The sequence below is a fragment of the Polypterus senegalus genome, chromosome 6 (genome assembly GCF_016835505.1).
Source record: "Polypterus senegalus isolate Bchr_013 chromosome 6, ASM1683550v1, whole genome shotgun sequence".
NCBI classification, from domain to species: domain Eukaryota; kingdom Metazoa; phylum Chordata; class Cladistia; order Polypteriformes; family Polypteridae; genus Polypterus; species Polypterus senegalus.
In genome coordinates, this window is record NC_053159.1 from 22,544,047 (window position 1) to 22,570,702 (window position 26,656).

General features: G+C 41.6%; 1 protein-coding gene across 8 annotated transcripts in view; it reads left to right on the top strand.

Moving 5' to 3' along the window:
- The window catches only part of agrn (agrin), a 501,409-nt gene that overhangs the window by 135,337 nt on the left and 339,416 nt on the right, over positions 1 to 26,656 (top strand). For 6 of the 8 annotated variants that reach the window (XM_039755568.1, XM_039755567.1, XM_039755573.1 and 3 more), the window contains exon 3: positions 15,047 to 15,067. The exons of the other annotated variants lie outside the window; for them this stretch is intronic. In XM_039755568.1, the coding sequence (XP_039611502.1) occupies positions 15,047 to 15,067 (21 nt within the window). The remainder of the gene's footprint in view (positions 1 to 15,046; positions 15,068 to 26,656) is intronic. 8 annotated transcript variants of the gene reach the window in all.

The window sequence follows — 26,656 nt, forward strand, 5'->3', positions numbered from 1 at the left end:
TATCGCTACACACATGAACATGGGTCACTTTTCTGTCCTTTACTTAATTATAATAAAGTTCAATGTTCCATAAGCAATGAACACAGTACTGTTTGATTATGAAGTCTGAACATATACACAGTGTCCTGGTGGATGCTATCCTAGTTTGGCTAGTAGAAAACTTTGTTTGCATTGCCCATGGCTGTGTAGATTTCTTTCAGGCAGTCTGGTTTTCTCTCACCACAGTCTGAAGAAATGCAGGTTAGCCGGATTGACATTCTGATTTGGCCTTAATGTGTCTGTGTGTTCACCCTGTAATGAGCTGATGCCCCATCCATTTATTTTTCCTGCCTTATGCTCAGTAATTGCTGGGAAAGGCTCCAGCTTCCATGTGATCCTGCTCTGGAGAAGCAAGTTTGGAAGATGGATGGATGGATGGGTGGTTGGATGGATATTCCTCCATAATATTAAGGAATGAGATGGGTTGCAATAAAAAGGAGTGAGTGATGCATTACTGGAGAAAGAGGGAAAAGGAAAATTAGAATAAAGAGAATGAGGGACAGGGAGATTGAAATAACAGTGACAGGGAATGACAGATAAGTGACAATGGGAGTGAAATGTGAAAAGAGTGAGAGCCAAATAACAACAAAGTATAACAATGAGAGGAGAGGCCTGTCATGTTTACTGCGTGACGTTGTCAGCCCTGTGTATCATGTCAGCCCAGTACAGAAGCTGTGAACTGAGAATGAAAGAGTAGTGGAATATGGTGCCTGGGTCAGCGGCGGAGTGGGGGGTGGAGGAAGAGGCTGACGCTTAACCACAGAGTCAACCTTTAAGTAAACTATCTGCTTCCTTTCATAAAAATATTATTGTAACTGCCTGGCCCCCTTACCGCCCCCTGTCAACTCCTGGATTTAATAGCCAGAGTGTTAACAAGAAGTCACTTGAAGTTCATTTCAGGGCCTACTGCCCTCTTCCTCCCATCTGTCATCGATTTTCCATCGCCTCAGCGGAGAGGGACAGACCCGGTGGGCTGAAGGAGAGGGGTGCTTGGTCATTGCATTCATTTTGTTCATGATGAGCAGTCCTGTTTTGAACACGGCATTCACACCAGGTTTCTAGCATTTTACCATGACAGTTCTTTAGTTCCCCCCTTTGATCGATTCATTCCTGGCTGAGCCTCTGGTGAACAGAGGTGTCATCAATGGTGCCTCCTGGGCGAAATCAGCAGTAGCTTCCCTCATACTGATGGAGGGGATGGGCTTCCTGAATCAGTAATATTTAACAGTAGGGGCTGCCTAAAGTGCTTCTGTGGATTTGTGAATTTGAGACAAGACATGAACAAAGGCTTTGATTGGCCACGATAAGCCCTTCACTGCACCAATGACAGGAATTTAAAAATTTGTTATGTCATAACAGTGTATTCTGATGCATGGAGTGCTAAAGTATGCTGTCAGTGTGTTTAGCTGTATAGTCAAGTTGTTTGAAGGGCTGTTTGGAGAGGGTGATCGGGACCAAGGTAGGAATACAGCTGCAGGGCTGGAGTGTGTTGCAGAGTTATTCGGTGGTGGCACATCTATCTAACTGGCATGTGCAGTTTCTGTTAATGCCATCAGTATCTTCAGGTATCTCAATGGTTGTTAATGGTTGCGATGAACAGACCATTAAGTGCCACATTTACATCCTCCTTGTCTCCTTCATTTCTGTTTTCTCACACCCACTGCAGTAATTTGTTCCTATCTCTGCTAGCACTCATCATTTTTCCACCAGCTACTTGTTTTTCCAAGCTAGTTTAGTTATGCCTTTTTCCGCAATAACATTTAACTTGCTGATGACGTGTTTAGTGTGGGACAGACATACTTCCAGTTCTGAGTAATGCATCTGCTTCCACACTAATTTTAAATTGCATTAAGAGCAAAAATAATAGTGTTATGTGTGACTTTATCATAAGCACAGTCTCTGAGGCAGGGCATAGGGGCAGCTCCCCACCAGTCTCAGAGTAAACATTAGCGATGGTAAATATGAGTTGAAAAGTCTTTACCGGATGCATTTGAGTCCATATGTTGCCCCGGGCTACTTAGGCTACGTTCAGACTGCAATTAAAAGTGTCTTAATTTTGAATTTTGGCTCATCTCTTCTTTTTCTTTTGTTTAAATGTTCAAATTAATTGTGTTAGCAACTCAAATTTGATATGAGTGTGTACTGATATCTACCCGTAAATTGGTAAAATTAATTCATCATACAGAGACACGCTAATAGACAGCCATCAATACCAGCTACATGCAGACGGCAAATTATTTGCATTGCAGGACGTTAGCCAGTTTGTCAGTTGACAATATCTAGTGTTCAAAAATGTATGGCGTAGAAACATGACTGCCAGATCTGCACTTAGAAAGGAGGGCTCAGTAAAATGCATACATTTCAGAAAACAAATGTCAGTTACACCTGTGTTTAATTGGTGTGAGTTTAGTGTAATATTTGAGCTACTGAGGCTACTTCCCCGTCTCCCTTTGTGAGAACATTGTTGGAACATTTTTTAAGTTTCTCTCAAATAAAATAAAGCAGCATGCTGTTGGATTTGGATTTAAATGAGCAGGACACACAATAAGCTGAGTGAACATCTTTATTTGTTTTTTTTGGATCTGCCCAAGGTACACCGGCGACCTTCCAAAAGCCCAAAGACATGCAAGATAGACTGAATTGACCTGATGTGTATGTGTGGGAATGTATTCTTTGTGTCCTGAAGAGGGTAACATATGAACAATCCCCAAATACAAATTAAATCCAGGCAGGACAAAGTATTCCAAACTAAGGGGCTTTATTAAAAAATACTAATGACAAAGAAGAGGATAACAGCATTAAAAAAATAGAAAACAAATGAAACCCTGGCCACCTCATTGGTGCATATCCCACATCTTTAACTCTTGCTCTGTTATAGTTACACTTAACCAGCCTGAGATAGAGCAGTAGTCTGCAGCTCCACTGGTAGTCAACAGGGTTGACTGTTGTGATGTTTAAATACTTCCTTCCTGCTAACTGTAGACCACAGATGGTTTAGATGGAGTACAAGCCGAGCAGGTTTAAACTATTCAGTCCTTATAGATTAACGTTATCTAAGTTAAAGTTGTTAATGTACCTAAAGTAGAAGTCAAGCAAGATGAGTGTGGCACCTCACAACATTACAACCTGGATAGATAGCAATTTCACTTGCTGGAAATCTAGACACACAATGCACACCCTCTCATGACCAATCCTATTGCCCTTGAACCAATCCTGGCCAGACACAACCTTGATCTTTCTACATGTGGCCATGGGCCATGGCAAAACATGTCTTTAGACTCTTTCAATCCTAATCTCTGGTTAATAAGTCTGTTCTGGTGACCCCCAAGTTCCCGCTTTAGCTTTTTCTGACCTGTAATGTGGTGACCAGAGCAGGCAAGGAAATTCTTGTCTATTAACTGGAACTTCCAGTGGAAAGTTATCTTGTTTATACTTGAAGTTTTTCTAATACATGCTTTATCACACAAAAGTGCTAACATATACACATTATGAAACCAGACATACCAAAAAATGCTAAAAATCCAAAGAGTTCATCCTCTTATCACTAGTTCTTCAGTCTGCTTGGTAAGATGCCTGTTGCACCACAATACAGAGGACCTTCCCTAATTCTGCCTTAACCTTTCTCATACAATACCTCTGGCTTCATCTGCTCCTTTGTCCACCAACAACCCAATTCTAAGTTCACTGATCTGGTGATCTGCAGGGGTTTTTAAATTCCAGCTTAATGTAGGGTTTCGGACCCTTGGTCTGTCCTTCCAAAAATCCTCTGGTAGTTCCCAGGTGTTTCCAGTTAAAGTACCAGATCACCACCAAGTCACCTGATCATTATACTGTATTACAGGCACTCCTGTGGAACTCCTACACACTGCGGACCTTCTAATATACAGTAGTACCTTACTGTTCTTCCATTAGTATAATGCCCTTGTGTGATGATGGTTCAACCAAACTGTCATGACTCTGTAAGAAATGAATGTTAATGCAGTCTTTAGGAGAGCACTTTATAAACAGACTTGGGTTCTGAATCCGTGCCCTAACTGGGTTGGCCTTCACACTTGCCATAGACTGGAACCCTGACTAGGGTTAGCTTCAACTTGGGTTTGTTTCTCTTAGGAAATGTCAAAAATGGATTTGCTCGACTTATCTGATCCTTGTCTCATAAGTGTCCTGCCCTAACTCATTTTGTACCCGTTAGGGTTTATTCCATCCTGCACTGTAGCTTGCTTTCCAGTGCAAAGTGCAAATATCCATTTAGTAGCTCAGGGGCACAGATGATTGATGGACAGGAGATTTCAAAGAGTGGTTCTTAGTCCTTCTCCTGTCTTGCTCTTCTGCCTTCCACTCTCATGTCCAGTTACACCAATTTTGGGTACATGGTGGCAGGTACCTTGCAAGCAGACAGCCTGAACTGGATGGGCTTGGCAAAGCTGGATTCCATGGTCTGCTTCTCCAGTCCCAGAGTTTTACTAACTTTTTCTTCTCAGCCATGTCATTGTAGATGAGAAATTACAGACTTCCAGACAGGATGAGCCCAGAGGGAATTTTGGAGACAAGAGCAAAAGGGGAAGGCGAGAATGAGAGAAAGCTGCATGGAGAAGGCCTTTGGCACACATGGAGGCAGAGCTCAAGTGGGATTTGGCCTTCGTGGAAACGGCCTTTTGAATTAATTCCGAGGGGAGTTTTGGGGTGCATACGAGGGATCTCGCTCCAGTCAGAGGTTAGAAGCGGCCAGCGCACTTCCTGAGTCCAGCTTTCCCTGGGCAACTGAGAAAGGCTGCTTTGTTCCTTTCTGCTTGCCGTTCTGGTCGGTCGAGTTCAATGCTAATTAATCGGCCTTCTCTTTAATGTAGGAGAGCTTGACACGGCAAAGCACTTAGAGCATATGAAAAAAAAAGATTAGCCATCCTAAAGCTTTGGTTGAGAGTTAGAGCTCCGTTTAAGGAAGGCATGGCACACTGCTGAAAGAAAAGCAAGCCCAGTGCCAACTAGGGACATTAATGACTACATGTGTACAGCAAAGATGGAGAAATGACAGCCCACAAGGGTAATTAGTAACAGGTCAGAAGAAGAAACATAGGCTCGTTTTACTGGTTTTGACATTTTAGGCTGTCTTTTGTTAAACCAGCAGTAATATCAAAGTTGAATTAAAAAAAAAAAAGTTGATTACCATAGAAGTCCTCAAACACTTTTTTGAATGCATCCACAGCAAGTGATCTGTGAAGCCGGGTTATACTGTATATTATCAAGTTGATATCTTCAACCTAAAACACTAATTTCTCTAATTGCTCTAATTTCAAAACAATTAACAAATAATTATAATAATAACCATAACAATAATTCCTAATATGGGTTGGCACCCTGCCCAGGATTGGTTCCTGCCTTGTGCCCTGTGTTGGCTGGGATTGGCTCCAGCAGACCCCCGTGACCCTGTATTTGGATTCAGCGGGTTAGAAAATGGATGGATGGATAATTCCTAATAAAAGTATGCAAATACAGTAAATCCTAGCTAACAGTGGATTCCAAACCCCCCGTATTCGCTGATCTTCTTCTATAAAAGTGTAACCTATTTTGTGACATCCGTGGTCTACTCATGCCTATTCAAGGCCATGCGTAGTGGCGAAAAAAATTGTGAGAGGCCTGTTATACAGCAGCGACACGGGCTCCACTGAGTGAAGCTTGTTCTTGCAATTTCTTTTGTGTTAACTCTCCATGTTCTGATAATGTTTCACATGTTCTTAGGGTTTTTTTTTTTTTTGATAAATATAATAAATTTCAGGAATGACTCCAGAAATGTAATTACCCGGAAATGCCATTAGAGGGCGATAAGAGGCCATTGCTTGTGCCGTTTGCTTGCACCCTCTTGTGCCTGTTAAGGTCTTTTTTGGCTTTGCTTTAAATTAAATGGGGTGCACCATCAGTTTTTTTTTTCATTTCAGGCACTGGGTAAAGTAATTATTACTGGAGGACTTCTGTAACTTTAGTCTCATTTGGATCACTCAAATGTTGAAATTTTACTGACATGTCAGTTTTTCGAGATTATTTAAACTTGGGTTTTTTTTTATCGACTATTTTAGAGAAGCTGAAAGTCTCTGTAATTTTTACTGAGATGTGAATGCACAGTCTGTGAAAAGTTAATGACATGATGGATTTGAGGAGAGGAGAGTTTGGGAGCATGCGCTAATACAACTCATTGCCGCACCCACCTGATTTGGACGGGAGTAAAATTACAGAAATCCTTCGGTACACCACTGCCTATTGTAGAACTGATCCCATTCAAAAGTAGTTTAAGACAGCAATGAAGCGATGAAGCCTTTGCTTTTTCCTAAATTATCTATCTATCTATCTATCTATCTATCTATCTATCTATCTATCTATCTATCTATCTATCTATCTATCAATTAGATGTCATCAGACTGTTATTTTTCATGATCCTCCTCATCTAAGTTTCAATAACAAAGGCAGTATCTACAGCAAAAGATTGATTTAGGAAGTCCGGATTATTTGCCGCGTTTCTTTAACTGATTTTGACTTTGCCTGTTTCAATTTCAATGTCCCATTGCTATGTCCTTGTGAAGCCTTTTTTTATCTTGGATCTTCGTTACATCTTTGTGGTTTCAAAACACCCAGGCCTCTGAACTGGATTAAGCGAGTTTGTTGCTGTATTTTTTGGTTTAAATGCATTAAGGCTGCCATGTTCATTCCTATTGAGATTTCAGTGAGACACCAATTGTTTCCTTTATTTTTCCTTACTTATCAACTTTGCACTGAAATGGGCATTTTTATGCAGCCGTAGCCCAAATAATGCCATTGCAGGTAAGGCAGAATTGTGAAAAAGAGTTTTATTTTAAAAATAACAACACAGAAGAGTATGAGCTATTAGAGACAAGTGGGTGCAAAACATTATTTGTGGCTGCAAGGTTATGACAAATGTGTGCTGAGATTTTCCAGGTCAGGAACTTTCAAAGAAAGGCAGTTGTACTCACTATGGCACAGAAGAGTGGCAATGTATTGCATGTTGATTAACGTACAAGACTTTCACTGTACTGTATGCACATGGCAATAAAGGCACTCTAAACAATAGGAGCAACATCAAGCCATCAACAGTCACAGGAGCTGACCTAAAGAATGGCTGAAGTCCTGTCTCTCTTGATAAGTGGCTGTACATCTTTCTCCTTTCTCTGGCCACTCATCCTCATGCCAGTTGATCTCATGGCAACACTAATTTGACTGACTCCAAGCTTAGCAGCAACCCACCAGTGTCTCCTTACAGGTGTACACTACTACGGTGTGTATCAGCCTTGTAGGTCCGGAAGCTTTCATTTGAGTCAAAAAGGAGCTCATCCAGCAAATGAGATGGTGGAAGTCTCTTTGTCATCTGCCTGTGAAAAATCTTTATAGAGGTCCTCTGCGCCAACTGCCAAGGGCCCTCTCCCCTGCTATGTATTTATATGTAAATTGCTAAAATTCCTCCTGGCAAAGACCACTGCATATTGCTGGGGGCATCTCACTGCCAGCTGTCACTGGAAAACATCCAAAGGGTTAAGAATCTCTGTCAGCTGCCAATAACATGTCTTTAATTTTGAACTCCATGCCAGAGGGGAGTTACTTCTGTCGAGCACCAATAACAAAATCATCATAGATGAAGTTTCTGCCAACTGGCCTCGAGTAGCCCATCCTATTAAGTGCCATTGAGAAGCCTCAGAAGGTGAAGAGCCAATCAAAAGGAGATGCCTTTGCCAACTATCGAGGAAAAATCTTTAAGGATGAACTCTGCCAAGTGCCACAGAAAATCTCCAGAGGGGAGCTGTCTTTGCCAACTAATTTTTAATGAATATTCATTGAGATACTGGCAATTGGCATACGTGAAAAAAATCTGCAGGAGTCACTAGTTGTACCAGTTATCACTGAAACGTTTTCCACTGGCTAATGGAAATTACTAAAGGGCAAATTGCTCTTTCAGCTGTCACTGAGAACTGTCTAGCGCATTAGCTAGATGGATAAATAGCACTTTATTTGACCCAAGAAGGAAATTTGGCTTTTTACAGAAGCTTAGGAGCATGACAAACACAGAGAAGAACTACAAAAAAGAAGAAAGAACTTAAGAGAGCAGCCAGAGTATCATAAAGGTGTTTTGCCGTAGGTGTGAATGAGTCCCAGTAGCATTTCTTGACACACTTCTCTGCCAACTACCTATGAAGCATCTGTAAAGTCAAACTGTCTTTGCCAGCAACCACTGAAAATTTCCAAGAGGTTGTCTCTACCATCTAACAGCGAAAAATCTAAGATTAAGTCTGCCACAAAAATCTCCTGAGGGTCATCCACCCTTGCCAACTATCAATTATATACTGTATACTCACATAGGGACTCTGCCAATTGCCTTAAAAGAAAAACAAACAAACTACAAAAAAAACTTGACAGTAGGTACCCTTTATGAGGAGGAGGAGTCTCAAACTTAACAAAATGGGCATGAGGTCTCCTAAAAGGACTATAAAAGCAGGGCAACAATAAGGAAACTCACCCCAAATCCAATCTTTCTCACAAATGTTAGCTGCAGGCTTGTGGCCTAGTAGGTCCCAGACATATGTCAAAAATATACCAAAAGCCCCACAAGATGGAGGATGACCATAAATCCCCATGGTTGTGGACAAAAAGGCCAAACCAAGAAATAGAAAAAGCTCAAAACAGCAAAGATAAGCAATCCTACCGCAATCAAGTCTCAGTAACCAATCTGTCAACATAATCCAACAACAGAAGCAAGAAAAACAGAAAAATCCAAAGAAAAATAGCAATTCTCACAGAACTCCAACCCAATAATTTCTTGATCTGAGTTTATGCTGCTCAGGCCTTAAATAGCCAGAGAGAGGGCTCAGGAGTGGTGATGTCAAGGTGGCCCCGCCTCCTGCAGCCCCACCCACAAAACACAAGGAATGGAGGCAAATTTGAAAAAACAGCACTTAATAATAGACCTAACAGAAAACACACAAAAATACTTCAAAAACAGCAAAAATAATAAAATATGGTACATTAGTTTAGTGTGTGACTGAGACTGAGAGAAAGAGCATAACAGATGTCAATGAAACGTTTTTAAAATGGAACTCATCATAATAAATGGCACTGAAAATCTTTGTGGAGGAACTCTGCCGGTTTGTAATAAATGGAGTTATTAGAAGGTATCTGCAGTGGTGACTTGCTCTGCAGAAGGTGACTTATTGTTCATCAGTGTGAGCTTTGGATTGAAAATTTTGGTGGGACCACAGAGACCTGGAAGTAGAATGGAGAGAGAGATGATGTTGGAAGAGGCAGAGTCCTGATGGGGAACCATGCAAAGACGGTGTATGTTTGTGTATTTGTGTGTGTCTGTATGCGTGTGCATAGCGAGGGAGAAGGAGAAAGAGACCATCGGGCTTGCAGAGCAAATCTTATAATATTAACACCTCTGCTTAAAAAGCATTTGCTGTGGAGGATCCTGGCTTAAAGATGTAGTTTGAGATGGAGGTGGTGGAGCGAATGTACAGGCAGTGGATGCAGCAAAAAGATTGTTGGAGTTGTATGAAAGATCAGGGTGGTAGCAGTTATGTTGGAGAGTATTTCAAGGAAAGAAGTGTCCTTGTCTGGAAACAAGGGAGAGATGCTGCATTTCACAAAGCATTAGTGTGCCAGCACCAGTGATGCTAAAATTCCAGAATAATAATGACATAGATGTTCATTTTGTGTGATTTTCTCTCAACATATTGTCAGTTCAGTACAACTGGAAAAAGATTCTTAAAAGATATATTAACTCTGAAAGAAATTGTATATTCATACATTTCCAATTTTTCTTCAATGAGCAAACTGATAAGTCATGCTTTTAAATGAGTAATTGAGGTGATAGATGACAATAATGTTGACTACTCCAAAATAGTGAGATATACAAGTTCATAGACCCAGTAGAATTAACCAGTGTGTTATGTACAACCTTCAATCCACGAAAATAAATTGATAGAAGCTGAGGTGTTCAGACTGCACAAGTGTCCACGTGAGCAAAGGTGTTGTGAGAACAATGTGGGGTCCAAGGGCAAGAGACTAGCGATGTAAGGTAGAAATAAAATTTGTCAGGCTCCAGAAACAAGTATTTTTTTCCCACTGAGATTCTGCAGGGGCAAGCTCAATCTGACTGGAACCAACTGAAACTCCAACAAAGGGTGCACCCTTCTGCCGTTGAGAATGTCTTACCGGCAGAGCTCTGTCTGGTAATGAGGTGTGCAACATCCTCTAGAGAGTGTTAAACCACAGAAGGAAAGTTTCCTTTGCCAGCCACCACTCAGACATTGTTTGCCAATTTGCCATTGAGGCCACCAAGGTGTCACCTTGACCAATCTTTGAAGTCTTCAGGCTAAAGAAACTAAAAAAAGTGAGATGAAGGAGAAAGCAAAGTGAAATACGCAGGAGCAAAACTGAACCAAAGCGTGGGTTTGGAAGTGGGCAGTCATTACCAGCATAAACTGTCATTATGTCACCATGTGACTGTGTAAGCTGCTCACTGCTGGTTTGATTATTTGGCTATCTGAAGGTGGCAATGCCCTTGGGAACTCAATGACAGACTCGGCAGTTTCCCATACCGCTTTATATATTCAGCAGCTCAAACTAAAATCCCGATGAAAAAAGGAAAGAATGGCAGGAGTCATAAAGTAGTGACTTGCATCAGAGGCAAGGGACTGTGGCATATTCCGCACACCACTTAACCTTGACCACATCTCCTCATCATTTTGCTCGCCTCTGGTTGCATGTTCATAGGTAGGAGAGGATACTGCCAGTCTGATAGCCAATTAGCGCCATCTTCAGGGCTGTGCTCTAGACCCCTAGTGTCTTCTTGCTGAATGTCAGCCGTTCTCTCCATACAGAGTGGCCTTTCTGCTTTCCACTTTGCCTGTCTCCTTCCTGACAGTTTTATTTCCTTGATGGATGATGTCAGAGCGCTCTGCGGAACCACTTAACCACTCTGCACGGGAGTTTTTATATTAAGGGTGGCAGCCGGGACATTGTGTTCAATTAAGCTCCGAGAAGGGGGAAGTTGTCCTTCTAATTAACCCGTCCTTTCTTCTCAGACCATCCAATTACAGTGTGTACCACGGCAGCTTTGATTAGCTGATGACAGTGGAAGGATGCCACACGCCCCTGACTTAATTTCCTAGAGCCATTAACAAGCCCCCTACCTCATGCCATCTCACAGAAGATGAACCTCAGACTGCCTTTTAAAAACAATGTCAGATTCATCTGATGCATGCGTGGTATTATTGCAGTCTTTTGCCATTGCGCTTATTATAAAACAATATATAAAACAAAGATTGATTGATGTTTGATAGTCATAGCCAGACTGGGAAACTGTGTGCTCTGTTTCATTTTAGTTAACATCAATCTTGTGTGCCCTCTTTGTCCATTTCAAGTTATTGAAGCTGGAGCCTGTTCTAGCAGAGTCTGACCTCCAGGTGGGGCACATGTACACTGACTCACTTAGTCATTGGTGGTGTACCCCTCTTTTCTCATACTTACTTCTTACTACTTACATCTTGGAAGCTTTGGGAGCCAGGCATAGACGGGATACAACTCCATCACAAGAGACCCACACACACTCATTCACACTGACCTTAATTGTACATAGAGGGTGGCACACTGGTTTGGACTCATGACTCATGGCCCCAAATTTGGACACTTATGTGTGGAGAGTGCATTTTTTTCGCTGCGTTTGGGTCTCCAGGGTACTTATTCCAAACAGGTGCCATGTTTATAGGGTCTGTAGGGTCTTGATTGTAAAATTCTTACTTGCATGTGCTAATCAACACTTAACACATCTTCACTCTCATGCACCACAATTACTGAGTATAAGGATCTTACCTCAGAGTGTTGTGCATGAGTAGGCTCTGTGCCCACACCAGGGTTGTTGTTGTTTCCTACCTTGAGTCTAATGTGACCAGGATAGGCTGCAGCCCCTCAGTAATCCTAAATTGGATTAGGTATGTTTAAACATAGACTGATAAATTCTTAAATTACGTATGTTTGTGATGGCCTACAGTGCCCTGCCTGTCCCGTTTAATTGTAAGTTCACAGGGCTGGACAAAGTGGGGTGGCAGGGTCCATGAGTCTTGAAAGCACATATGTCAAGTGCCAAGGTTTCACACACTTGTGTCTTACTGTTTTCAGATCACCAGTATTCTGCCTGTGGTGCCCGTATAGACTGGTGTATCCTGAAAACTACAGTGCCACTGTAGAGTTATGTGTTCAGGAAACTGTGGTGCCTGTATGTAGTGATTTATACTGGGAACTGAGGTGCATCTACACAGTGATTGATAGCAGGAATTGTAGAGGCTATACCAACTAATGTATACTGGGAACTGTGGTGCCTCTATTGAGTGATGTACAGGGGAATTGTAGAGGCTATACCAACTAATGTATATCGTGCAGTGTCTCTGTATAGTGCTTTAGAATGGGAACGGTGATGCTTCAATGGAATGATTTGTGCTGCTAGCTGTTGTGTCTTTGGTGTGCACCTGGAACTATGGTGCCAGGATTATGCCACATGGCCCGGTTCACTATTTGTGAATTGTGCAGTCGTAACTGATGAGTACCACTGTGTGTGTGTGTGCCAGCTCATTTCCCTCACTTTTGCATCATTGTTTAGCAAACTGTGCCTTTCTTGTCTTCAAGTTCTTCTGGTGGCCATTCACTTAATTTTTTTTTAATCATTGCCCTCAGCGCGATGAAGTATGTGTTTTAGTCATCATGTAAATTCAGTCATGTCTGTGACACAGAAGGGGTCCTCAGCGGTGTCATGAGGGGTTTTTGTAGATTAAAGATTAGCCCATGTGGACAGAGCTGTAGCTTGGAATCTTGTTTTAAACAGTTGGGCTTTTGTTGTGCTGGTGGTGGTGGCGTGACCCATGGAGCCCTCTTATCAGGGCCACCTCCCTCTGATGAACTGTCTGGGATTCCAGCACCACAACATCATCCCTTCAAACTGTGTGATATCACTGCTAAAATAATATTTACCTCCCCAGTACCACCCAGACAGTCTTGTCAAACTTACCAGGCTATGGTAATCTTCACTGGGTTTGAACCTATGCCAGTCTGACTTCTCAGCTGAAAAAGAAAAAGAAAAGTAAGATACTAAACCAGTGGACAGCACAGGACGATTGAGCTGGCACACCATGCCCAGCCACCAATATACTAAAGCTTTAAAATGTGCCTTCTTAAACATGTAGCCTGTCTACTACAGTAAAGGATGAGGGGCAGGAAAAAAAGGCCAGTGAAGACCACCTCTCAGCGACACTGGGGCTGGACAGTGTGCTCGAATGAGCAGGGTTGAACAGCTTTGCTATTACTGACCAAGTGACATTCTCTGTTAGTCAAACACTTCAGTGTTTGCAGCCAACAGATGTGCCACCTTCTGGAGAAGGTTATGCAAAGTGTTTTAAAAGGCATAAACTAGAAAATGGGACCATAATTGGACATTTCTGTTGAGTAGCTTGAGGTACTGTAGACATACTGGAACAGAAGAGTCTGACAAACAGCCAGCAGCTGGACTGTGACTTGTGCTCTAGAACTCCCTAAGCAGGTTAACGGTCATCCTTGGAGCTGTGTAGTCACACAAATGGCATGTCTTTATTTTCAGGACATTGGCAAAGTCATTGGTTTTAGTGTGTATATCTTGCAGTAGAAAACAGGGCCTCCTGAATGGACAATTTTGTTACTCTCTCCTATGATCGTCACCTCTCTAAATCTATTATACAGTTCCTTTATTTACTGTCATCTGGTGTCTATGGACGGTTTTTACAGGAATTTTCCTATTCTTGAAAATGTTTTTCTTTTCCATTGGTTAGATTCAAGTTAAAGGATTACAGATTAAAAGCTTTAGAGCTTTTCAAATTTCCTTTTCTTCAACATGCAATTATTTTAATGCATATCCTTGTTAAATTTTAACTGGCAGAGGGCGACTTAAATTGTTTTTTTCTGAATGTTATGTGTGAAACCATGCAAGCACTTTAGGTGCTGTCTGGTGATCACTTAAAGGCTCCTTAAGCTCTTGTTATCCTTTCTAACTTCTCCCTGCTGTCCTTTTCCAGTACAGTATAGAGTTAAATAGTCAGAATCTGTCCAAGCAACATCAGGAGCAAGGCAGGAGGTGACAGAATACTTGTTTATGGCAGTGCCCATCTATGCACACATGATAGGCTGGTGGAGTGGACTTTGGAAGGAAACCAGAATCCTGGAAAGGAAACCACGCAAACTCCACACAAAACACCCAAACTCCGACTGGGATACTAAAGCTGTTAGGCAGTGACATGGCCTGCTGTGCCAATGTGCTGCCCCTTGTCCATTTAATTCTGGGTCACTAGTAAACCTATCCCATCCTGGTAACAAGTCTAAATAGAAAATGTGTCCATTTTAAATTTTGACATGGGCAGGTAGAAAATCCTGTTTTTAATGATCCCCCAGGGGTTGCCTGATCCTGCGCTGTGCACATCTAAGGTAGTGTGCTGGGCACAAGAAGTCATATTCCTTATTCATGTCCTAATTTTCCTAGAAAGTATACCCTTATTTCCTATTTCTTATCTTCTTTCCAGTAATGCTCTCTTTTAACCCTTTCAGCCCTGGTTTTAATTTAATAATATCTGCTCTTGCTCTTCAGGGAGTGAGTATTACTGGACAATTTCTCAAACTAGGTCAGTTTAAGTTTAAATTCTATGTCAAATTGTCATTCTGCATATGTCTTACGTCATGCTCTGTCACTGGGTAGTGCACCAAGTTTCACTTCTTCTCTTCATTTTATTGTGATTTTTTTTCTCCTTTGGGATTTAAAAATCAATGCAGAATGTCAGATCTGGGGACAGCACATGATGCTGGGCTGAGCATTAGTGAAATGCTACACAGGAATGTCCCAACTGTATACCTGCCCAGTCTCTGCTGCTGCTGCTTTGCTAACCTTCCTCTCTCTTTCTCTCTCCTATTTGTTTTTTTTATTTTTTGCACACTTAAGAACATAGGATGAAGGCTGCCGGTGAGTACTGTCCAGTCCACTCATCTCCTAGTCATCGTTCTCATTACTGTGCCTTTTTCCATGCATACCATCCATAGGTGACTGAATGTGCCAACCACAAGTAGAGCTGAATGGTAGAAAGTCAAACCCTGCATGTGTCTGACCAGCCTAGGAGTCATGTGCTTTGTTTCTATCACTCATTTATCCTGAATTTTCTTTCTTGCACTGTTTTGTGTACATTTTGCATTTCAAATGATGGTCAATTGTTTCCTCTGCTAAGACACAAATGTCATGACCCACCAACAAGTGACATCCATGCCGATATTTTTTTGAATTGTGAGTGTAAATTGTCTCAGGTTTTTTCCCCTAAGGTGAAGCCTGCATATTTTCAAAACAGCCTTTATTCAATAACAAACATACAAAAAATCTTAAGAATTGATGCTGCATTGTCTAATTAGACTTTGGATGTTCTTAAACTCCTCTAGATCTGTCAAACAATATTGGTCTCTTCTTAATGACCTCGCCTGTTTCAGACTATTAATAAAATTATTAGTGTGATAAAGACTGGTCATTATAGAGGTAGATCTGTTTAGACGTGACACCAACCTGCAATAGAGTTCCATTATTAAAGTTTGAATTTCTTCTGTCAATAAAAGCGTAGTGAAACGCAAGGACCCATAGTCCTAAAATAAAATGCTTTACTTCTGGAGCCTCGCTTTATCGCACTGTTCTTATTTCAGCAATGTCATTTGGTCCACGTTTAGTAAAGTTTGATTTTCAAAGAGCAGCAAGGAAAATACTTCTACTTGATTATGAATCCTGAACATGTATGTGCCATGTCCTGGAGGATTATTGATAGATGGGATTGCAGAGACCATGCTTTTTTTATAATAAACTTTTCTGGCAACCTGTAAAATGGCCAACATGTTGCCGTGGCCTAGAATTTTTGGAATTTCCAGAACACATTAGGCTCTATTAATGATTGCTTGTCTGTGTTCTTCCGTGTCCTGTCTACTTATTCTTCCTCATTCTTCACTTAATTGCCTTCTGTGATGTGCTGGAGGCTCAGCAGAGGTTGCTGCTCTTCTTTGTGTTTCTTCCTATTAAGCTGTTGCTTATGACATATTAGGCATGGGCAGTTTTCTGGACACTCGGAAGATGTAGCTGCTGTTCTTTCCTTTTTTTCTTCTGTGTTACTGGGTCTGTTGATCACTTTGCTATACTAAACACAGGAACACAGTTCACTCTGGGAAGGGTACCCTTATTTAAAATTTGTTGAATTTCCTGACCAGAGTAGGTCATAAGCATTTGATTAAGACCAAGATAAAGGTTCTAGTTGTAATGGTTCATGAGTAATCACGTGATAGACAGCATTTACCTTAGCACTGTATACAGGGGTGGGCAAAAGTAGATTTAACAACCTGCAGGTTATGATTATTACAATAGCTTTATTAGCTCAATAGCTTTATTAACTTAATTCAAAAGAATGTAACAATGGTGTAGTGCGCTTAGGTACAATCTCGTAAGTGCTCAAATTGCTGGCCTTGCGTATTCACAACTGTAAACTTAACTTTTGCCCACCCCTGTATATTACACTCACTGTGCTACCCATCTAAGACAGTCATAAGTAATCAACATTGCAGTGCACCGTCTATTAGAATAGGAGAGACATGCATGCTTCCATCAGTTTTAAGAAGGAGCTCATTTATTCCTGAAAACCTCATTGTGGAGTGAATTTACATAAATCAAAGAGCAAATTGTTATTAATTTAAATAGAGAAACATTTGTAATCTTTCCCCGGCCCCAATATTTGTCTAAATAACACTTAATTACATGGAGATGAACGGAATTTGTTTAATAACATTAACCATCGAAATAAACCCAAATAAGGCATTTCCCTTCATTAAACAGCATTAAGTAGAGTGCTTTACTTGGACTTGGACTCTTTTTTTTTGGTTTTTCAAACTGGTTCACATTTTTCTTTGGTTTTTCAAACTGGTTCACAATTTGTTTGGAGTTGTGACACCCAGAATAATGTGTAAAGCTTTGAAAGCAGCACCAATGCCAAGGTGAGTCAACCATACCACGTGAACGTACAACTGTACCTCACTGCAGCCTGCAGCAGAGTTGCTTGTTTGGCAGGCTGCCATCTGCACAGTATTTGGAGGTGCATGTCTCCCAAAATCTAGTCCCATCCATCCAGCCCTGACCTGTTTGGAGGCTGCAGTGAGAACAGTGTCTGAATGTAGTGGTATCAGCGGTGGAAATAAGTGTAACTGGAACTGCATGTCACTAATGTCCATCCCTGCCCCTGATATCTAGCCCTAACCTGTTTGGAGGCTGCAGTGATGACAGTGTCTTAACTCAGCATTAGCCCTGAGAATAACTGAAACTGGGACTGCACATCATGAACACTTATGGGCCCATTCTAAACACCCAGGCCCACCCTTGTTTGTCAGACTGCTGTGAAGTGAAAATCGAACAACTGCATAGATGATTGGGTGTTCGTTTGTGGTGTACATTACAAAAATATCTCACTTTCCTCTAGAATTTTCCTAAAGCAATTGTTCCTAAAACATAGGAAGCCAGCACTTTAGGTATTGACTAAGTAAACATTGAGCAGATTTGCATTGTCCTTTTGTTTTCTTGTTTAGTTTTGCAACAAAATTTCTATATATAATCTTCATTTGGATCTTGATCTTTGTTTGTCCGCGAATGAATTAGAAGAAGAAGCACTGGATGGCAGTAGAGAGACAGCTAAAACATAGGCATTGCATTAAAAATCTCCTCCAGGCTTATACTTCTGAAGACTGTAGTACTCCAGTCACACCTCAAAACACAGACATTCAAACTAAATGAATTGTTGTGCTTTAAATTAACTAAAGAGATCTTCATTTAGAACTTGATCTTTGTGTGTCCGCGAATTCCACGCATGCGTAGACCACCTTCCAGTTCAGTACGATGTTGTTACTCACGAATGTCAACAATGTGCTGGAATAACGAAAGGGGTGGTGGACAGTGTTACGCTGGTTAGCTCCTGAGGCCTGGTTAGAGAGTGAGATTGCCGAAGATAAAAGGTATGTGCCTACGTAACATATGAATGAAAGAAAGACAGTGGGTAAAATGAATGACAACGTAACAGCACGTTTTGGAAATTATTATTGTTACGTTGTAGCCGGCGAGTGCTGCGTCTCACAGTTGTACCGTGGCTTGCTCACATGTCAGTGAAGTGACCCCTATTTATGCTTTAAAGAGCCTGGATACCAATGTGTCTCCCTTTTATAACCATTGCTCCGTGTATATTGCTTTACTATTTGGATTGCCACAAAGCAACCTGCGAGATTGTGAGAGGAAACGACAGCGTCGTGAAAACAAGACAGACTGTGAATGGACAGAAGCAGAAATGCTGCTACACCACCACATAATTACGATTCGGACAGTGATTCCAAGTAGGCCGTTCCTATCGAATCAATGTCCAAGGGTTTTCTTTTGTAATTTTGTTTCCCTTATAAAAAATCATAATGCTGTTCGACGAAGGGCCCAGTTCACGACTGGCAGCCGCGTTTAAACAGGGATCCCTTCACAGACAACTTTAACACGCACAGTGTAGTTGGGCGTACATGGCTATTACAGTATATTGGAGTACAAGTAGCCATTTGAGTTCTAAAAACTGGTGAAGTAAAAGTCAAAGTAAACCGAAATTGTTACTCTCAAGTAATGTAGAAGTATCACCCAAGCTTACTCAAGTATTGCTCTTTTTTACTCAACAACACTTTCTCGCTTTCTTTGGGTGTGTGTGAGTGTGCTCTTTTCTGAGGTGGCATTCTATCCAGAGTTGCCTTGCTGCTGAGATGTGCTCCAGCTCCCCATGAATCTCTTTTGAATTACTGGAGCTCAAAAAGTGGTAGTCTTTAACCTAACTAGTTATATAAGAAACAGCAGCTGGGGTAGCACCCACAAGCAGGCCACCAGGCTCTTAGTTTACTGTCATTTACCTGAAGGGCTGTAGTTAACTGAGGACTGAGGTCTATCATCTTTCTAAGAAGATCTTTGTGGATTAATTATGAAGTGGAATGAAAGCAGAATCAGTGAATGCAGAGCCTGTCATGGCAGTCAGGTTGTAAAACGAGCTCCTGGGAAGATAATCCACTTTAAAGACAACTAATATTAGTTATTGGCCTCCTGAGAATTGTAAAGACAAACCATCTTTTCATTTCTGGCAGACACTTTAATAGAGACAAATGGCTGGAGGAAGCCATCAGAACATAACCACTGCCGTTAGGTCGTAAATCAGTAACCAAAGATTGAAATTTGCTTGTAAGGAAGCGGCCATTACCTGGTGTTTGTGCATTCAGCCTGAAGTCTGGAGTGCATGTGCGCTTTATCCCAGTACCAGGAGATTTTTTTGCTGTAAAGTGATTTTGAATTTCTGTTTTCTAGTAGATGAAAATCCTGAAAGTAAGTATATACATATTGGCTGGAAGTGTTAAAATTAGGCAGATGGAGGCCTTTAAATATGTTTATATTGTAAGATCAAATGTATAATATTTTTGTTATAACACTAGACACCCAAAAAGTCAGTTTCTAAAATTTATAAAACAAAACATAACATTTACAGTCAGTCAGTCAGTCATTATCCAACCCGCTATATCCTAACTACAGGGTCACCGGAGTCTGCTGGAGCTAATCCCAGCCAACACAGGGCGCAAGGCAGGAACCAATCCCCAGACAGGGCGCCAGCCCACCACAGACAAACCCACCTAATCCAATTCAGGGTTTTGTGGAGCTGGAACCAGTCGTAGCAGCATCAAATGCAAGACAAGAACCAAACCTAGACTGGGCGCCAAACAGGACCCAGGCACACGGGCAGTCATATTTGGCCAGTTTAGAAACGTCAGTTAACTGAACAAACAAGTCCTTGGGGATTTGGGAGGGTGAGAATGAGTGTAGCGTCTTCTGATTTTCTTTGAAAAGAGTATTTGAAGCCCTGTGGCAGAACACTGACAGAGAGATCAATGTGGCTGTGGTCAAGGGATGTGACATGATCTACCATAGGCATCGTAAGATCTTTGATTTTAATGACTCGATTGTGCTCCTTCAAACAATCTGCTAGCTGCCTCCCTGTTTCGTTCATGTAGACCACTACAAGACATCCTACAAGAAATGAAGTAAATAAGATTTTTGAACTTGCAAGAGGCCTGTTAATTAAAATTGAATTTACCGGAGGGATGAGGTATAGGGTATTGCTGGTGACATATTTGCAAGTGACACAGTGGCTCCAAATACAGTTTAAAGTGTATGGAGTGAAATGTGGCTTTCCAGTGTGAAGTGAGCTGTGGATGAGAAGTTTGTGTAGGTTAGGTGCTTGATGGTAGGAGATCAAGGGACATTTTAGGAAAAAATGCTCATGTGGAATGATCAGTCTGCATAATGGGGAGATTGTGTTTGATGACACAATGAGGTCTGCTCCTGGCTTGATTAAAGGCCCTGTCCACAATGTGAGAAGGGTATCGCCTCTCTCAGTGAAGAAGCTCCTCACTCTGAGTGCTTCATTACAGACGTCAGCCTCATCACTGCAGACCTGGTGGAGCATTTGTCCATCCCAAGTCAGTAGAGTTTTATTACCCAAGGAGCACTCTGGCACATCCCTACACTTACTTAAGGCCCAATCTGTATAGTTCAGTAATGTGGGAGCACCAGGAGAAAATCTGCACAAATACTGGGACATCAAGACACTCCACATAGACAGAGACATGGCTGGGGCTCAAACCCAGGTCACCGAGGCTTTGTGTCAACAGCACTAACCATTGTGTCACCATGCCATTCATCAATCACTCTTTATTTTACAACAGTGTATGGTAATAAACAGACAAAGTCTTCTGCTTAGGCAGAGAGAAGCAGAGAAGTGTAAAGGGATGCAATCTGCTTTATTCATTTTAACAATGCCATCTTTGTTATGCAAACCCAACGCTGATCCAAATCACCTGATGGTTTTGGACAAATTTCAAATACAAGGCAGGACAGCCATCCCTTTCAGGAATGAGATGCAAGAGGCTTGCCTGTCACAGCCAGCGCAGATCTACCTCAAGAACAAAAGCCATTTGATTTAATGGTCACCTATGTTCCTTGGCAATCTGAGTTACAACATCTGTTTCAGAGCAAACAGCAAACTGAGTGCTGACCCTTTAATCTCCTCTAACATCTGGTATGAATATTCCACCTCATGAGATTCTGCTTTGGGAGCTGTCAGGAAGCATCAGAGAATCGAGCCCTGGCTGGGACTCCCAATTCTGTACATAAGGCAGATCATTTGACTAACGTTGGGGTGGGAGAAGTCAATCAGAAACGGGTGGGGGGGCTTTCAATTTAAATAACCTCTAGCACTGGCAGCTGTGTGAAATCCCTCTCAGGGCGGGTTTACAGCTGTGCCCTGCGGCCGCTGTCTCGTCTGGTGCTGGTCTTGTCATTTAACTGCTCCGCTCTGATATCCTGGCAGCGGCTTCATACAAGGTGGCTCTCATGCATGGAAAGTGGCTTTGGATCAGATTAGCAGTGGGGGGCCGCAGACACCTTATGGTTTCCATTTCACTCCCACATTTGCTTTTTCTAGTGGGTTTAATGATTTCATTACCTCACACTTTCACCACCCTTTGTTTTCTGAACAATCCATGCATTTCTTTATCCATGCACTATCTGGAGTCATGCCATCTTGGTCATGGACATGTGAGTAGGACAAATAGGTAAATATGTAAGGCACTATATGAGAGATAAATATGTATGGCACTGTATGGTAGATAGATATATGAATACCATGGAGATCGATGGTCTGCCAAAGCCTCATGTTCACACAACCAACACCTCCATCACTGAAAACCACATGAAAAATCCAGTGTTAATGAAAAAGTCATTACATCAATTACATTCATTAGGAGCTGTAATTGTTTTTGCAGGTGTTCTTCATCACGGCTTCATTTCCAGTACATTCTTTTCCTTTCCTGTATGTTATGCTGTTCTTTTGAAAATGGACAGAGGACTGACTCCCATCTGAACTGTGAGGGGAAACAGCACAGTGTCATCAACCAGTCTTCCCTTGAAACCTAATGAGCTTCACATTCCTGGTGGCCTTAAAACAGTTTAGAGAACAAAAATTAGAGAAATAAATGCATACAGATGCAGAGAGAGATTTCTGTAGGTGTGATTAACACTTTTACATGTGTAGATAAACAGAAACTAATATCTTATGGATATTTTGAACATGTTTACATTGTAAACTGTATTTATCTATCCATTGTCCAACCCACTATATCCTAACTACAGGGTCACGGGGATACTGTATATAGTTTGGCATAATTTGGTGTCTTATGGATCTGGCAACCCAAATTTTAACCCCATTCTATGCCACGTCACTGTGTCTGTCAGGTTTGCATGGCCTCCTTAGGTCTGTATGGTTTTGCCTACATATCGTCCATTTTTCACTGCACGTCCTTCTAGAGTTTCATGTGATGTTCACTGATAATTCTGAGTTTGCCTTCTTTGTGAGTGTTGTTGTGGGCACGGGTGGGTGGTTTGGTGGGACAGCTGCTTCTTGCCTTGTGTCCAGTGTAGCTAGGATAGGCTATGATGCCCAGCGATGCTGGACTGAATTAAGTGAATTTTATGTATATGCATATGAGCACTTTCAGTAGCTGTCTCTCAGAAGTACTCCGTGCTAAATATTATATGTGAACAGATGCATGGGTAGATCTTGGTAGCTGTTTATAAAGAGTTAGGATCGATGGATAGATAGATAGATAAATAGATAAGTACTGTATAACAGATATGTAAAGTGCTATAAAATAATGTGTAATATAGATGTGTAAGGCACAATGTGACTGATACTGATATAAGGCACAATAGATAACATTGTGTGGATTTCTCTAAGAAGCTCATTAATGCATCAGAGCAGATATGTGAGTAGATTTTGGTAGCTGTTTTTAAAGAGTATAGATAGATAAATACCAATTAACTGGTATTTAAGACACTATATAATATTTAGCTACGCACAACATAATAAATAGATGTGTAAGTTCAAATTGTTTATTGCCATATGTAGTCGATACAATGAAATTCTCACTATCATGTCTCCTTTGAGCAGGTAACAATAATGCAACACCAACAAAGACACACACAGACACACACACAAGCATAAATAGCATGAACATACTGAATGTAAGTATACAATTATGTTTGCAAGTGTTCATTTTTTATGTATGTGTGTATTATAAAACAAGATAACTAACAGCGATAAAATGTTGGGGCACTGGATGAGTGCACAACCCTCTATAACTGGACGGACAAAGGTGGTGAAAAATCAACAAAGTGCAACAACATCAACAAGAATATTTATTTATTTAACACATTTTCATACAAATGAGGTAGCTCAGAGTGCTTTACATTTTGAAAATAGAGAAAAAAGACAAAATAAATAAGAATTAAAATTAGGGAACACTAATTAACATAGAATAAAAGTAAGGACTGATGGCCAGCGAGGACAAAAAAAATAAAAAAAAAAAATCCAGATGGCTGGAGAAAAAAATAAAATCTGCAGGGGTTCTAAGGCCACAAGAGCACCCAGCCTTCTACCTAACATCATTGACCTCAATCAGTCCTCATGGTATTCAGGGTTGTCATGGAAGAATTTGATGATAACGGTCATGGTGCTTTGGTTAGGTGGTGCTGGCGCAGATCGCCACCACAGAAAACCGGAAAAAGAGCAGAAGAGAAAGTAGGGGTTAGTACGGATTTTGGAGCCACCATGTATAGTAATGATAATTAATTGATTATACAGAGCTTCATTATTCAAAATAACAGCCGTCTTTCCAGACGCAAGATCAAACAGAGTCTGACATTCTTTTGTAGTGATGTCCTTTTTTATGCAAGTCTAGGAGGAAGAGGCGTGTTCAAGTGATAGGAAGTGGGAGTGACGTTACTGCTTTTAGCGTCACTGATCTGTAGGTAAAAAGACAAGAAAAACATTAAATGGCAGTGTTGGTCTCGACTCAGAATGAAATTCCCATTTAAGCCCTGAAGTTGTCTATATACTGTACACTCACCTAAAGGATTATTAGGAACACCTGTTCAATTTCTCATTAATGCAATTATCTAATCAACCAATCACATGGCAGTTGCTTCAATGCATTTAGGGGTGTGGTCCTGGTCAAGACAATCTCCTGAACTCCAAAGTGAATGTCAGAATGGGAAAGAAAGGTGATTTAAGCAATTCTGAGCGTGGCATGGTTGTTAGTGCCAGACGGGCCGGTCTGAGTATTTCACAATCTGCTCAGTTACTGGGATTTTCACGCACAACCATTTCTAGGGTTTACAAAGAATGGTGTGAAAAGGGAAAAACATCCAGTATGCGGCAGTCCTGTGGGCGAAAATGCCTTGTTGATGCTAGAGGTCAGAGGAGAATGGGCCGACTGAGTCAAAGTGATAGAAGAGCAACTTTGACTGAAATAACCACTCGTTACAACCGAGGTATGCAGCAAAGCATTTGTGAAGCCACAACACACACAACCTTGACGCGGATGGGCTACAACAGCAGAAGACCCCACCGGGTACCACTCATCTCTACTACAAATAGGAAAAAGAGGCTACAATTTGCACGAGCTCACCAAAATTGGACAGTTGAAGACTGGAAAAATGTTGCCTGGTCTGATGAGTCTCGATTTCTGTTGAGACATTCAAATGGTAGAGTCAGAATTTGGCGTAAACAGAATGAGAACATGGATCCATCATGCCTTGTTACCACTGTGCAGGCTGGTGGTGGTGGTGTAATGGTGTGGGGGATGTTTTCTTGGCACACTTTTGTCCCCTTAGTGCCAATTGGGCATCGTTTAAATGCCACGGGCTACCTGAGCATTGTTTCTGACCATGTCCATCCCTTCATGACCACCATGTACCCATCCTCTGATGGCTACTTCCAGCAGGATAATGCACCATGTCACAAAGCTCGAATCATTTCAAATTGGTTTCTTGAACATGACAATGAGTTCACTGTACTAAAATGGCACCCACAGTCACCAGATCTCAACCCAATAGAGCATCTTTGGGATGTGGTGGAACGGGAGCTTCGTGCCCTGGATGTGCATCCCACAAATCTCCATCAACTGCAAGATGCTATCCTATCAATATGGGCCAACATTTGTAAAGAATGCTTTCAGCACCTTGTTGAATCAATGCCACGTAGAATTAAGGCAGTTCTGAAGGCGAAAGGGGGTCAAACACGTATTAGTATGGTGTTCCTAATAATCCTTTAGGTGAGTGTATATATATAGACAAGCACTTTTCATGAAAGATAACCAGATTTCATGAAAACAATAATAAATGTCAAAAGTCCACACAGATTTATAATATAACTCAAACCTAACTAATCCAATTTGGGGTATTAGGGAGCAAAGTCTACCCTAGCAGCACTGGGTGTAAGGTAGTGCTATACACAGCACACACACACACACACAAACACATACAAACACACACACACACCCATTCACACAGGTTCAATATGAATTGACAAGTTAACATAACCTGCATGTCATTGTCAGACATGGGGAGAAAATAAAGAGTACCCATGGATGACAAACAGGTATAGGATTTGAACCCTGGACAATAGATCCATGAGGCAGCAGTCCTTACCACTGCACCCCTCTCTCACATAGTGCTGTTTCTGGCAAATGGATAGGCTCCAGCTTTCATGCAGCCCTGTCCTGGATAAGTGGGTTAAGAAGATGGATGGATGGATTGAGAAATTAATGAAATAAAGTTTGGAGGTGGGGCAACATGGTGGCGCGGTGGGTAGCACTGCTGCCTCGCAGTTAGGAGACCCAGGTTCGCTTCCCAGGTCCTCCCTGCGTGTAGTTTGCATGTTCTCCTCGTGTCTGCGTGGGTTTCCTCCAGGTGCTCCGGTTTCTTCCCACAGTCCAAAGACATGCAGGTTAGGTGGATTGGCGATTCTAAATTGTCCCTAGTGTGTGTTTGGTGTGTGTGTGCGCACCCTGCGGTGGGTTGGCACCCTGCCCGGGGTTTGTTTTCTGCCTTGCGCCCTGTGTTGGCTGGGATTGGCTCTGGCAGGCCCCCGTGACCCTGTGGTTAGGATATAGCAGGTTGGACAATGGATGGATGGAAGATTGGAGGGCCCCTCAACCACAAAGATTTAGCAGTACCTTCTGGTAACTTCCAGCCTATATTGCATTGATTGAGCATAAGATGGTAGAAGACTTAAGAGTTTGGCAGATTTTTTTCTTCTAGAATATATTAGAATTGTTGGTGTAGTTTATGGTGAACATTGTGACTGTGAGAAATGAGTGGAGGAATCATTAAGCCCAAGCCATTAATCAGTAGCTGAGAACAAAAGTGTAAATTTAGTGGAGTGAGTGTTAGCATAGGTTCAGATGAGATTGATATAAAGTGTGAATTCAAGAAGACTATTGTACAAATAGCCATATTGTTTTTTTAAAGATCACTGCATGAAATACTGGGGACTTTATCTATCAGATAAGCAAATGAGCTGTGTGGGCTGAACAGTGAAGGATGTTCTAATGCTCCATCTAGTCATACCCCAGCCATATTGGA